The 13468-nt window shown below is 36.5% G+C and overlaps 2 protein-coding genes across 2 annotated transcripts; both read right to left on the minus strand.

Annotated features, from left to right (window-relative positions):
- Positions 1-4728: 4728 nt before the first annotated feature.
- On the minus strand, positions 4729-6142 carry LOC148296501 (uncharacterized). The gene has a single exon (XM_088249162.1). The coding sequence runs from the start codon at positions 6069-6071 to the stop codon at positions 5040-5042; it is 1032 nt and encodes a 343-aa protein (XP_088105288.1). The 5' UTR covers positions 6072-6142; the 3' UTR covers positions 4729-5039.
- Positions 6143-10956: 4814 nt separating this feature from the next.
- Positions 10957-13251, minus strand: LOC148296502 (uncharacterized). The gene has a single exon (XM_088249163.1). The coding sequence runs from the start codon at positions 12000-12002 to the stop codon at positions 11082-11084; it is 921 nt and encodes a 306-aa protein (XP_088105289.1). The 5' UTR covers positions 12003-13251; the 3' UTR covers positions 10957-11081.
- Between the last annotated feature and the right edge of the window lie 217 nt (positions 13252-13468).

Below are 13468 nucleotides of genomic sequence, written 5' to 3' on the forward strand. Positions count from 1 at the left end.
ATGATATATTCATAACAAGTTCATAGAAAATCCCAATAGCAATTGCAAGAATCAATCGACAAAGAACAAACACATTTGTTGTTTCAGACAAACAAAATCAATCCCAATACTTCACTTTTTACACAAAATACAAACGAAATCAATCACAATTCCAATTTCAGTAATAAAATTAACATCAAAACTTACATATTCCCAACAATTCATTTTCTGGAGAAGCTGATCTTGAAGAAGGCATGTAAACCCTGACTTCAAAACCCACCAAAATTGGACCAAAATGCTCAAACAATGGCCGCCTAATGCCAAGACATGCTGTCATATTCAAAAAAGATGGTTTTGTTTGGGTTTGTTTAGGTTGCAGAAGGGATTCGAAGAGAGACGAAGTTGGGGTTTGAATTTGGGTAGAGAAGAAAACAGATAGGAAGAGGAAGAACTGGGTTTTGAGGGCAAAGCTGTGGGTTTTGTAGGTTGTTCTTGACCTTCTTCTTCGTGAGAAGAGGCATAGTTAGCTAGATGGAGAGAGAGAGAGAGAGAGAGAGTTGAAAGAGAAACCAAAAACCGACCAAAAGTGTTATCTAAGCGATAAGTGGGCAATAAGTAGGTATTTATAGGTGATATTTGCAAATATTTTGGGGAGGGGTGGTATTTTCAGTTAAAATTATAAAAAAGGGTAGCATTTAGAGCTATTTCCGTAAATTTATTACAACATACTTGAAAAAAAAAAGATATACGAGAGCAATACACAAGCAATAAAGGGCTATACATGTGCAATACATATCTGTCATGGCATTTGCCAATTAAATCACTGATTCGGTTGAATTTGTATTTTTTTCTTCTTTGCGAGGGGAAACGATAAAACCATGGAAATTAGAGATTGACAAATTTCCTTCTAACTTGACTTTCATAAATTGATGAACTAACAATGTTATCTCATTACATCTTAAGATATACATAAGAAAGTGGCAAAAAAACAAAAAATTTACATCTCCTCTTGGTCGGGAATTTTAACACAATTTATATATCTATCAGCAAAATTCTAGGACATGTCCTCTTAGACCCGAATTTAAGCTAAAAGTTAGCAATTTCCTCCCCAAAAGAACGCCACCACTTGAAACAAGACAATCTTCCATCTGTATAAAACAGATAAAAAAATGCATATTAGAAGTAAATCATTCAATCACAATGGAAACAAAAACATAACATTCAATCACAATTGCAAAATTATGGCAAGCTTTCACAAGACAGTATCATTGCAAAATTAAAGTTCACATTCATGCACACAATTTCATACTACTCAGTTGCAATATAAAAGTAACTATAAACATGGGTGAAGCGAATGTGTGTCCTTGCAGGCAAATAAAAATACAAATCAGGAAATCAAGAAATCATCAATAGTGCATTTGGCATTGTTCAAACAGTTAAAGAAGCACAGTCTCAGAGAAGAAGAAGAGCAAGACAATGGAACTAGATAAATGGAAGAGTTGACAACAAATCTTCAAGTTTTCCAAGAACCCTTTTCACGGCACCAACACAACCTTGGCATGATACCAACCTTGAGAATTGTAGACTGCACCAAAAACAGATCCGGGATTGAATTACGAAAAAAATAGAGAAAACAAAGATCCAACATATGTCAACTTTACACTATCAAACGTATGTTAAAATATTGGCATTCTCATAAAACAAACAAACTCTCCAATCACTTTCAAAAGAAGTAAAGGATGAGAATCTTGCATTTGTTGGTGGTGCTACTGGTTTCAAATTGTGATGTTGGTTTCTTACGGTTAAAACCCACATTACTGTTATTTCAGAGAGCATTTATGAGTTTTATATGTATTCTTATAGGTTGCTCAGAAAAGCCAGAAGTCCTAATTTGATATATCACCTAAGTGATTTCACAGACAAATCACAATCACAAAATAGTGAATGCACCACTTTCAAGGAGGTCTGCAAGTCCAAGTCTCAATCACAAAACAGTGTATGCATGATTTCAGAGACAAATGATAAGTACAAAACAATGTATCCAAGTCCAAGAGCTTGACAACCATAGGAAATAGTTGGTAAATTTCATTCAATCACAGAAACAGCAAACAAACCACAACTGAAAGCCATTAATGTCTCATTCAAAATAGTGAAAGTAATCACCCAATAATCTCAATCAATAACAGAAACCCAAAACAAAAATAAAAAAAAGCAAAACCAATATTAGAACTCATCATAGTGAAGATCGAAGATGAAGGTGTCGTGGCTTTGTGATGGAAGTCGACGACGGAGGTGGAGAATCATGATTGTGGCTTCATTATGGAGGCCGACGACTGAGGTGGCGAGTCACGCCATGGCTAGGGTTCAATTTCAAATTTGGGGTTCAATCTTGAGGTTCAAATTAGCTCATAGTTTGAAGATATAACTAAGAGGAGATTGAGTTAAGCGATGGTGGAGGTGGATTCTTGTGCGGTTTGGCAGAAGGAAGAAGAGGAAGAGGAAGAAGAAGAGCAACAACTGAGAAGAAAAAGAAAAAGAAAACTAAGTGAAGGATGGGCAATAAGCTGTAAATAGGGAGTTTTTATAGGGAGTTATTGAATAAATTAGTTGCGCCGGGGGCAAAGCCGTCAATTTCCCAAAACAATATAGCCAATCGGCTATACTCCCTAGGAAAGCCACGTGGCTATAAGATTAAAAAAAAAATAGGTATAGCCGCCCGGCTACACTATTTTTAATAAATTATGTCTTTGATACTTTGGGCTTTAAGCACGTCACCTTGGGCCAGGGCTGGTCCTCTGCTTTGCACTCTCGAAAGCTAGACGAAATTTTCACCGCATTTGGGAAAATGGGTTCCAATCGCTCATCCACATCCCACTTTGGTTGTATTCTTTTTTAAAATGTGGAGCTGATTTTATTATTTGACTCCAACTTTTGCCTCTTTTGGTCTTGCTCTAAAGCGAAATTGTAAGTTGTCTTTTTTTATTTTCTACTGTTTGCTTAAAATATAGGGAGTTTCACTAAAACACTCAAAATGGGGGTTGAAATTATAAAAAAACCCAACACCCAAAACACTTTATAAACACACCCAAAATCCATCATTACACACACTCAAAACCCATTTATAAACACACCCAAAAAATATACAATTGTTGATTTTGGGTGTATTTCTATGTTTAAATAGTGTTTGAGTTTTTTTTTTAAATACATGTCTAGGATTGGGTTTATTTATAAATTTGTATAAAATATATATATATCCTCCTCTTTCCACCATTCTTCATCTCTGTCTCTCTGCGTCCATTACGCGTTGATAGAATCAATCTCAAGGAACTTGACCTTGGCTTGGGTATTTCAATCAATGTTTTAAAAGGAGATGCATTTTTAGTCCGCTATGCGAGGCGTAAGCCTTTCGAACATTAATTTATTTTAATAAAAAATTTATAAATAATAATACATATAAATTATACTACTACTTCTTATTGAGCCAGAATATTATATATAAAAAAATATAAGTACTAATTGTCATTGAAGCATAATAATGCAATCTCAAAACATAAAATACTTATTCAACGTCAAAAGTAAAACTCAATTCATGCATCGATCCCACTCATTATCACGAAACATAAAATGCTATGATTTTCGGCCTTTATGTGTAGACTTGAGTGTTATTTTTAGTTGGTTATTGTGTTGTTTGGAAAAAAAAAATAAAACTAACATATATATATATATATTTATTTATTTATTTGTATAAATCTTGTACAAAGAGAATTGCGTACTGAAGGAGAGAGACGCTTCAACTTATGGAGAGAATTAAAATTAATGGAGATTATCGCATTAGGAATGTACTAATAGATTCATTAATGTATTTATTTAGAAAAAAAAGGAGGAAGTATCGTTTCAGTGGGGGCCTTCTAAGAGCATGTCAAGCCTTGAGCCAAGACTGGGCAAAAGGCCCCCCAAGGCAGCCCAAGAGAGCTCCAGCGGGAGAGAAATGGCCCGGGCAAATGGTGGGTCCCATCAAACTGGGCAAGCCCACGGGCAGATCTTGCCTGGGCTGCAGCCTGAAGGCGCTGACGTCAGCTCTGATGTTACGCTGATGTCAGCGAGAGTAAAAAAATCCTAAAAAATTTCAAATTTTTTTTTTATAATACCAAAAAATTATAGATATTTTCCCTATAAATACATAACAATTTTATTCACTTTCTAAATTGTTTATATTTTGTTGCATAATCTTTTTTTTTTTCTTGCCCTTTCCCTAGCCTTCCAAGGGTGGAACCAACTAAGGCAAGGCTGGCACTATTCACGTGAATAGTGGCAGCCCTTGCCTTGCCTTAGCCTTGCCTTAGCCTATATGGGTGGAGGTGCTCTAAGGCATGCTGTTTGTTTAAAAAATAAAAACCAAAACTTGCGTTTAGTCACCTTAGTTTTAAAAAATAAACACTTAAATAGATGAAACGACGTTGTTTCTTTAAAACTAACCCTAACAAAAAAAAAATTCAAGCCAGGTGGTCTTCTTCCTTACGCTCTGGCTTGCAGACAGAGGCGCTTCTTTGCGCCTTCCACGCCTCGCCTTGCACGCCTTACCACGCCTCGCCACACTAAGTAGACAACAGGCTAAATAACCATACGACTTAGGCGATTTCCCTCCGCCTTGCTTTAGGCCATACATGGCCAGCTTAGAAGTTAAAAAAATGGATGCTATATTGTTTTTAGCCTTTGCTGCTCTTGTTTTCAGAAGACAAAAATGAATTGCATCAGATTTCAAAGGAACGGATTCTCTTGTTCTAATTACCTTGTTCTTGGTTTATCGCATATAGAATAAGTGGTTGATACATCACGGTTCATCTGGAGATTGTAGTTAATGCTTCTATCCAAGCCTCAGCAGATTCTTATTTAAAAACCTGTATGTGAAGGCACTATTTTGACGGTTACAACTCTTTTTTACTGACTTTATACAACTCTTTTCTATTAACTTTATGCATAAAAACTAGCTGGAGCTGCAGAAAAATATGGTTACAACACACGCAAAAAAAAGAAACTACTAGAAATTCAGACATCCTTCATCATGGTAAATCTGCACTGATAAGTGGGGTAAAGGCTACTTTAGTATTTTCAGTGCCTCCTTGCATTTCAAGTTCTTCTCCATGAGTAGCCTTGCAATCGTGATAGAGGTCTGTGTATGCCATGAGCTTAAACATTATGATCAGGCAGGATATCGAATTCAGGAGGAGCAATGGAATCATGGCAGCATTTGATGACATGACTGTTTTGCCAAACTTGTGCACACCATGGGACACAGGATATGAGAGTGCTACAAACAAAAGATTTAGGAAAAGTCCGCGCATCCTCAATCCTTTGATGAGCTGTCCAGCCTTCCCAAGTGCCTCAATTCCACACTTCTCTTCGAGTACCGAAACAATGAGTGCTAAATTCCAAACAACAGCTAGATAAGCTTCGAAAACTACTGGGAGCAATATGATTATAGATGATAAAGAAGGCTCAGTGAACGTAAGATCGAAAATCAGCACCAAAGAAACCAGAAAGGCTATGAGAAATAGACAATAGCCCAGACGAAGAAGGGTTATGTAAAACCAAGTAAGAAACGGTCTTTTCAATGATTTCACCGCCCTTGATAGAAGTTCCTTGATAGACATGTCTTTCCCGCAATGGGTTACTGCCGATGCTAAGATTGAAGCTGTTGCAAAGAACAAAGAGGAAAAACAGAATGCGATAACAAAAATCCACTCTAGTCCAACAAATAATCGGAGGTCGCCTTTCAAAGTACGCAGAAGGATTGCGAATTCCGGGGTGCCGGGAGACATAGCTGGTAGAAGCCTTGCCTTGAGGGCAAAATCAGTGATTGGTGGTTTAATGGACAACATAAAACTCAAAAATAGGATAGAGCTAAGAGAAATTATGAGCAGGAAGATGCAAGACATGAGCTTAACATTTCTGAAGAAAAGTTTCTGCGATTCCTTCAAAGTTCCCACCAATTCCAGAAGCATAAAAGACCCCATCATGAAGAAGAAAGAAAAAAATTGATGTTCTTCAAAGCTTTTAATATTTTCTTGCATTGTAAAAGAGCACAAAGGCATAGCCTATTTATATTATGACTGTTACTATGATTTTCTGACTTCGTCTCGTCTTCTCCATTCCGTATAGAAAACTCAATACAATTGGCCTTATAAGCCAATCCACACAAATGCTCAGTAGAAGAATAGACCCCGCGCAATTAATTAATTATGTGTTTCTTACGTTGTCCCATTTCACTTGAGAAATCCACATATGACCTGCTAGAGATTAGTTTGAATGGGATAAAAATTAAAACAGTGAGAAGGCTGTAGATTTGAGATGGGGTATAGTCATATGACCAATCTATGATTGAAGTTTTTTTTTTTTTTTTTTTTTTCTTGGATTAAAGGTTTTAAACTCCATAATTTACAAAAGCACAATGCGGAAGTTCTATAAATGTAAATTACATACTTCGACTCATGATACCAAACACGAGAGAAATCAATATATGTGTATTGGGCGGTGGTAGGTGAGTCGTTCTTGTAGAAGAAATAGGTTTCTCTCCCTAACCTTTTGCACATTGAAACCCTACTACACGTTGTCTTCAATGTGCATGTTTAGATGGGCTTGTGCACTCTAATTGCTAGTGACATTGGAACTTTGTAGGAACATATACAACTGACAAGATTATTTTTATCCGTAATTTTTTACTTATACTGCAGACAATGCATTCCTATCATGTATTTACGTCTTTTTTCTCCCAATTTGATGCGGAACTTCAACTTTAGCCGTCCAGCAGATCGTGCAGCATAAAAGTGTTGGAATATTGATTTCAACCTATGCCCACTCACAAACTTTAGCTGCACAATCTATCAAGCATTAACATGAAACAATGGAACGCAGAGGAATAAAAAACTGAACATGAAACAGAGAGGAGCTTCTTTTGCTCTCAGTCTACTTCGATGTCGTATATTCTGGGGGAGACTTGCTCTCCCTCAAAAGTCTTCCACAGATATACACATTTTTTTCAAAAATTTTGTCGGAAGTACAAGTCTTCTCTTGCATAAGTCAAACCTTTTCGTATCAACCACGCACTTAAATATTTGTGGTTCGTGGTTATTGTTTGCTTAAAAATATAAATATATATATATCCTCCTCTTTCCACCATTCTTCCTCTCTGTCTCTCTACGTCCATTACGCGTGATAGAATCAATCTCAAGGAACTTGACCTTGACTTAGGTATTTCAATCAATGTTTTAAAAGGCGAGGCGTAGAGGCGATGCGTTTTTAGTCTGCTATGCGAGGCGTAAGCCTTTTGAACATTAATTTATTTTAATAAAAAATTTATAAATAATAATACATATAAATTATACTACTACTTCTTATTGAGCCAGAATATTCTATATAAAAAATATAAGTACTAACTGTCATTTAAGCATAATAATGCAATCTCAAAACATAAAATACTTATTCAACGTCAAAAGTAAAACTCAATTCATGCATTGATCCCACTCATTATCACGAAACATAAAATGCTATGATTTTCGGCCTTTATGTGTGGACTTGAGTGTTATTTTTAGTTGGTTATTGTGTTGTTTGGAAAAGAAAAAAAAAATCTAACATACATATATTTATTTATTTGTATAAATCTTGTACAAAGAGAATTGCGTACTGAAGGAGAGAGACGCTTCAACTTATGGAGAGAATTAAAATTAATGGAGATTCATTAATGTATTTATTTAGAAAAAAAAAAAAAGGAGGAAGTATCGTTTCAGTGGGGGGCCTTCTAAGGCATGTTGTTTGTTTAAAAAATAAAAACCAAAACTTGCGTTTAGTCACCTTAGTTTTTTTTTTTAAAAAAAACTCTTAAATAGATGAAACGACGTTGTTTCTTTAAAACTAACCCTAACAAAAAAAAAAATTCAAGCCAGGTGGTCTTCTTCTTTGCGAGGGGAAACGATAAAACCATGGAAATTAGAGATTGACAAATTTCCTTCTAACTTGACTTTCATAAATTGATGAACTAACAATGTTATCTCATTACATCTTAAGATATACATAAGAAAGTGGCAAAAAAACAAAAAATTTATATCTCCTCTTGGTCATGAATTTTAACACAATTTATATCTATCAGCAAAATTCTAGGACATGTCCTCTTAGACCCGAATTTAAGCTGAAAGGTAGCAATTTCCTCCCCAAAAGAACGTCACCACTTGAAACAAGACAATCTTCCATCTGTATAAAACAAATAAAAAAAATGCATATTAGAAGTAAATCATTCAATCACAATGGAAACAAAAACATAACATTCAATCACAATTGAAACCAATTTCAAAACAGAAACTAATACCAAAATTCATATAGATTATTGGCTTTTCTAAATGACCCAATTCTTCATATATGGCAAGCTTTCACAAGACAGTATCATTGCAAAATTAAAGTTCACATTCATGAACACAATTTCATACTACTCAATTGCAATATAAAAGTAATTATGAACATGGGTGAAGCGAATGTGTTCTTGCAGGCGAATAAAAATACAAATTAGGAAATCAGGAAATCATCAATAGTGCATTTGGCATTGTTCAAACAGTTAAAGAAGCACATTCTCAGAGAAGAAGAAGAGCAAGACAATGGAACTAGATAAATGCAAGAGTTGTCAACAAATCTTCAAGATTTCCAAGAACCCTTTTCACGGCACCAACACAACCTTGGCATGATACCAACCTTGAGAATTGTAGACTGCACCAAAAACAGATACAAGATTGAATTACGAAAAAATAGAGAAAACAAAGATCCAACATATGTCAACTTTACACTATCAAACATATGTTAAAATATTGGCATTCTCATAAAACAAACAAACTCTCCAATCACTTTCAAAAGAAGTAAAGGATGAGAATCTTGCATTTGTTGGTGGTGCTACTGGTTTCAAATTGTGATGTTGGTTTCTTACGGTTAAAACCCACATTACTGTTATTTCAGAGAGCATTTATGAGTTTTATATGTATTCTTATAGGTTGCTCAGAAAAGCCAAAAGTCCTAATTTGATGTATCACCTAAGTGATTTCACAGACAAATCACAATCACAAAATAGTGAATGCACCACTTTCAAGGAGGTCTGCAAGTCCAAGTCTTAATCACAAAACAGTGTATGCATGATTTCAAAGACAAATCATAAGCACAAAACAATGTATCCAAGTCCAAGAGCTTGACAACCATAGGAAATAGTTGGTAAATTTCATTCAATCACAGAAACAGCAAACAAACCACAATTGAAAGCCATTAATGTCTCATTCAAAATAGTGAAAGTAATCACCCAATAATCTCAATCAATAATAGAAACCCAAAAAAGAAAGAAAAGCAAAACCAATATTAGAACTCACCATAGTGAAGATCGAAGATGATGGTGTCGTGGCTTTGTGATGGAAGTCGACGACGGAGGTGGAGAGTCATGATTGTGGCTTCGTTATGGAGGCCGACAACTGAGGTGGCGAGTCACGCCATGGCTAGGGTTCGGTTTCAAATTTGGGGTTCAATCTTGAGGTTCAAATTAGCTCATAGTTTGAAGATATAACTAAGAGGAGATTGAGTTAAGCGATGGTGGAGGTGGATTCTTGTGCGGTTTGGCAGAAGGAAGAAGAGGAAGAGGAAGAAGAAGAGCAACGACTGAGAAGAAAAAGAAAAAGAAAACTAAGTGAAGGATGGGCAATAAGCTGTCAATAGAGAGTTTTTATAGGGGGTATTTGTGATTAGATTTCAAAATGAGGATATTATTGAATAAATTAGTTGCGCCTCGGGCAAAGCCGTCAATTTCCCAAAACAATATAGCTGATCGGCTATACTCCGTAGGAAAGCCGCGTGGCTATAAGATTTTTAAAAAAAAACAGGTATAGCCGCGGGGCTACACTATTTTTAATAAATTATGTCTTTGACACTTTGGGCTTTAAGCACGTCACCTTGGGCCGGGGCCGGTCCTCTGCTTTTCACTCTCGAAAGCTAGACGAAATTTTCACTGCATTTGGGAAAATGGGGTCCAATCGTTCATCCATATCCCACTTTGGTTGTATTCTTTTTTAAAATGTGGAGCTGATTTTGATTATTTGACTCCAACTTTTGCCTCTATTGGTCTTGCTCTAAAGCGAAATTGTAAGTTGTCTTTTTTTATTTTCCAATTGTGATGGGACTACATGAAGAATGTCATCAAAGGCTTTGATTTGTTTTGATCTTAAAAAATGGCCTTTCAAATCAAAACGCTTTTACGCCAAAGCATTTCTCTTAAAACTGGCTTAGTGGAGATGTTAGCTAGTTGCTCTATGGCGGTGTGACAATACACGAGTTCAACTGTAAACCATAATTACCGATTTGGTTTGGTTATTCCCCTCTTTTGTTCGACTTAACTGTCCATGCACAATCGAAGTTGAAACCTGCGGCGGTGCTTGCTTGAGGCTGTACAAAGTCAACTCAACAAAGTGTCCTTCTCAATATATGGATAGTTTGTTGGCCATAAAAATCCAATTAATATGTTGCTCACTATGCCAAGAAAATCTATTTTCAACAGAAAGAAGAAATATTACAAATACCTTATTCCCCTCTTCTGTAATAGACAGAATGCTCATATGAAGAATTAGTGAATCCATTTTGTTCGACTTAACTGTCCATTTTGTTCGACTTAACTGTCCATGCTTTAGGCCATACATGGCCAGCTTAGAAGTTAAAAAAATGGATGCTATATTGTTTTTAGCCTTTGCTGCTCTTGTTTTCAGAAGACAAAAATGTATTGCATCAGATTTCAAAGGAACGGATTCTCTTTTTCTAATTACCTTGTTCTTGGTTTATCGCATATAGAATAAGTGGTTGATACATCATGGTTCATCTGGAGATTGTAGTTAATGCTTCTATCCAAGCCTCAGCAGATTCTTATTTAAAAACCTGTATGTGAAGGCACTATTTTGACGGTTACAACTCTTTTTTACTGACTTTATACAACTCTTTTTTATTAACTTTATGCATAAAAACTAGCTGGAGCTGCAGAAAATATGGTTACAACACACGCAAAAAACAGAAACTACTAGAAATTTAGACATCCTTCATCATGGTATGGCCACTTTAGTATTTTCAGTGTCTCCTTGCATTTCAAGTTCTTCTCCATGAGTCACCTTGCAATCGTGATAGAGGACTGTATATGCCATGAGATTAAACATTATGATCAGGCAGGATATCGAATTCAGGAGGAGCAATGGAATCATGGCAGCATTTGATGACATGACTGTTTTGCCAAACTTGTGCACACCATGGGACACAGGATATGAGAGTGCTACAAACAAAAGATTTAGGAAAAGTCCGCGCATCCTCAATCCTTTGATGAGCTGTCCAGCCTTCCCAAGTGCCTCAATTCCACACTTTTCTTCGAGTACCGAAACAACGAGTGCTAAATTCCAAACAACAGCTAGATAAGCTTCGAAAACTATAGCTGGGAGCAATATGATTATAGATGATAAAGAAGGCTCAGTGAACGTAAGATCGAAAATCAGCACCAAAGAAACCAGAAAGGCTATGAGAAATAGATAATAGCCCAGACGAAGAAGGGTTATGTAAAACCAAGTAAGAAACGGTCTTTTCAATGATTTCACGGCCCTTGATAGAAGTTCCTTGATAGACATGTCTTTCCCGCAATAGGTTACTGCCGATGCTAAGATTGAAGCTGATGCAAAGAACAAAGAGGAAAAACAGAACGCGATAACAAAAATCCACTCTAGTCCAACAAATAATCGGAGGTCGCCTTTCAAAGTACTCAGAAGGTTTGCGAATTCCGGGGTGCCGGGAGACGTAGCTGGTAGAAGCCTTGCCTTGAGGGCAAAATCAGTGATTGGTGGTTTAATGGACAACATACAACTCAAAAAGAGGATAGAGCTAAGAGAAATTATGAGCAGGAAGATGCAAGACATGAGCTTAACATTTCTGAAGAAAAGTTTCTGTGATTCCTTCAAAGTTCCCACCAATTCCAGAAGCATAAAATGTCAAAACATAGAGAATATTGAGAGAAGAAAGTGGAAAGAGTAGAGAGAATGAGAGTTGTTGAATATTTTCTGATTTTCACTTATGTTCATTACTTACAATCAACACATATATATACAAGTTCCTAAGACATTAGTCAAGCCCCCCAAGTTAGGCAACCAACCAAGTTAGGCAACCAACCAAGTTAGGCAACCAAACTAATTAGGCAACCAAACTAGTCAAGCCCCCCAAATATTGTAGGTGCCAAACATAGTAGGTGCCAAACATTAATTGACTATTACTAGCCACATTAATTGACTACTAGACAACATAATTAACATAGACAAATTCAACATATGACAACTTCTAACATTCCCCCTCAAGTTGGTGCATAGATATCACCGATGCCCAACTTGATCAGTGAGTTGTGGAATACTCTGCTAGAAACTGCTTTTGTCAAAATATCTGCCAGCTGGTCTTCGGACTTGACAAACGGAAGCTGAATTTCTTTATTTTCAACTTTCTCTTTAATGAAGTGTCGATCCACTTCAACATGTTTGGTGCGATCATGTTGAACTGGATTGTGTGCAATGGATATTGCAGCCTTGTTATCACACTGTAGATGCATTCCTAATGTAGGTGCATATCCAATCTCTGTAAGCAATTTTCTCAACCAAAGAAGTTCGCAAATTCCTTTGGTCATTCCTCTGAATTCCGCTTCTGCACTAGACAAAGCAACAACATTCTGTTTCTTGCTCCTCCAAGTAACCAAGTTACCTCCCACAAATGTGAAATACCCTGATGTTGATCGTCTATCAGTGACATTCCCTGCCCAATCTGCATCTGTATAGCCACTGATATTCAGATGACCATTCTTAGAGAACATAAGTCCTTTTCCTGGTGCGGACTTCAAATATTTAAGAATCCGAAGAACCGCATCCATATGATCTTCACTTGGACAATGCATAAACTGACTAGCAACACTTACAGCATACGCGATGTCGGGTCGGGTATGGGATAGGTAGATCAGTCGTCCCACCAATCTTTGATATCTTTCTTTGTTAGTGGGTACTTGATTGGGATATTCCCCAAGGCGGTGATTCTGAACAATTGGAGTGTCCACAGGTTTGCAATCTAACATTCCAGTTTCTGCCAATAAATCTAGAACATACTTCCTTTGTGAGAGGAATATGCCTTGCTTTGATCGAGCAACTTCAATGCCCAAGAAGTACTTGAGTCCACCAAGATTTTTCATTTCAAACTCCTTTGCCAAATATTTTTGTAGTTGAGAAATTTCCTGCTTATCATTCCCAGTAATAATCATATCATCAACATAAATGATGAGAGCAGTTACCTTTCCTCCCTTGTGTTTTAAGAACAGAGTATGGTCAGAATTACTCTGCTTAAAACCATAAGTCTTCATTGCCACGGTAAAACGCCCAAACCATGCTCGGGGAGACTGTTTCAATCCATATAATGCCTT

Source organism: Prunus avium, chromosome 2, assembly GCF_965620075.1.
Source record: "Prunus avium chromosome 2, drPruAviu1.hap1.1, whole genome shotgun sequence".
NCBI lineage: Eukaryota > Viridiplantae > Streptophyta > Magnoliopsida > Rosales > Rosaceae > Prunus > Prunus avium.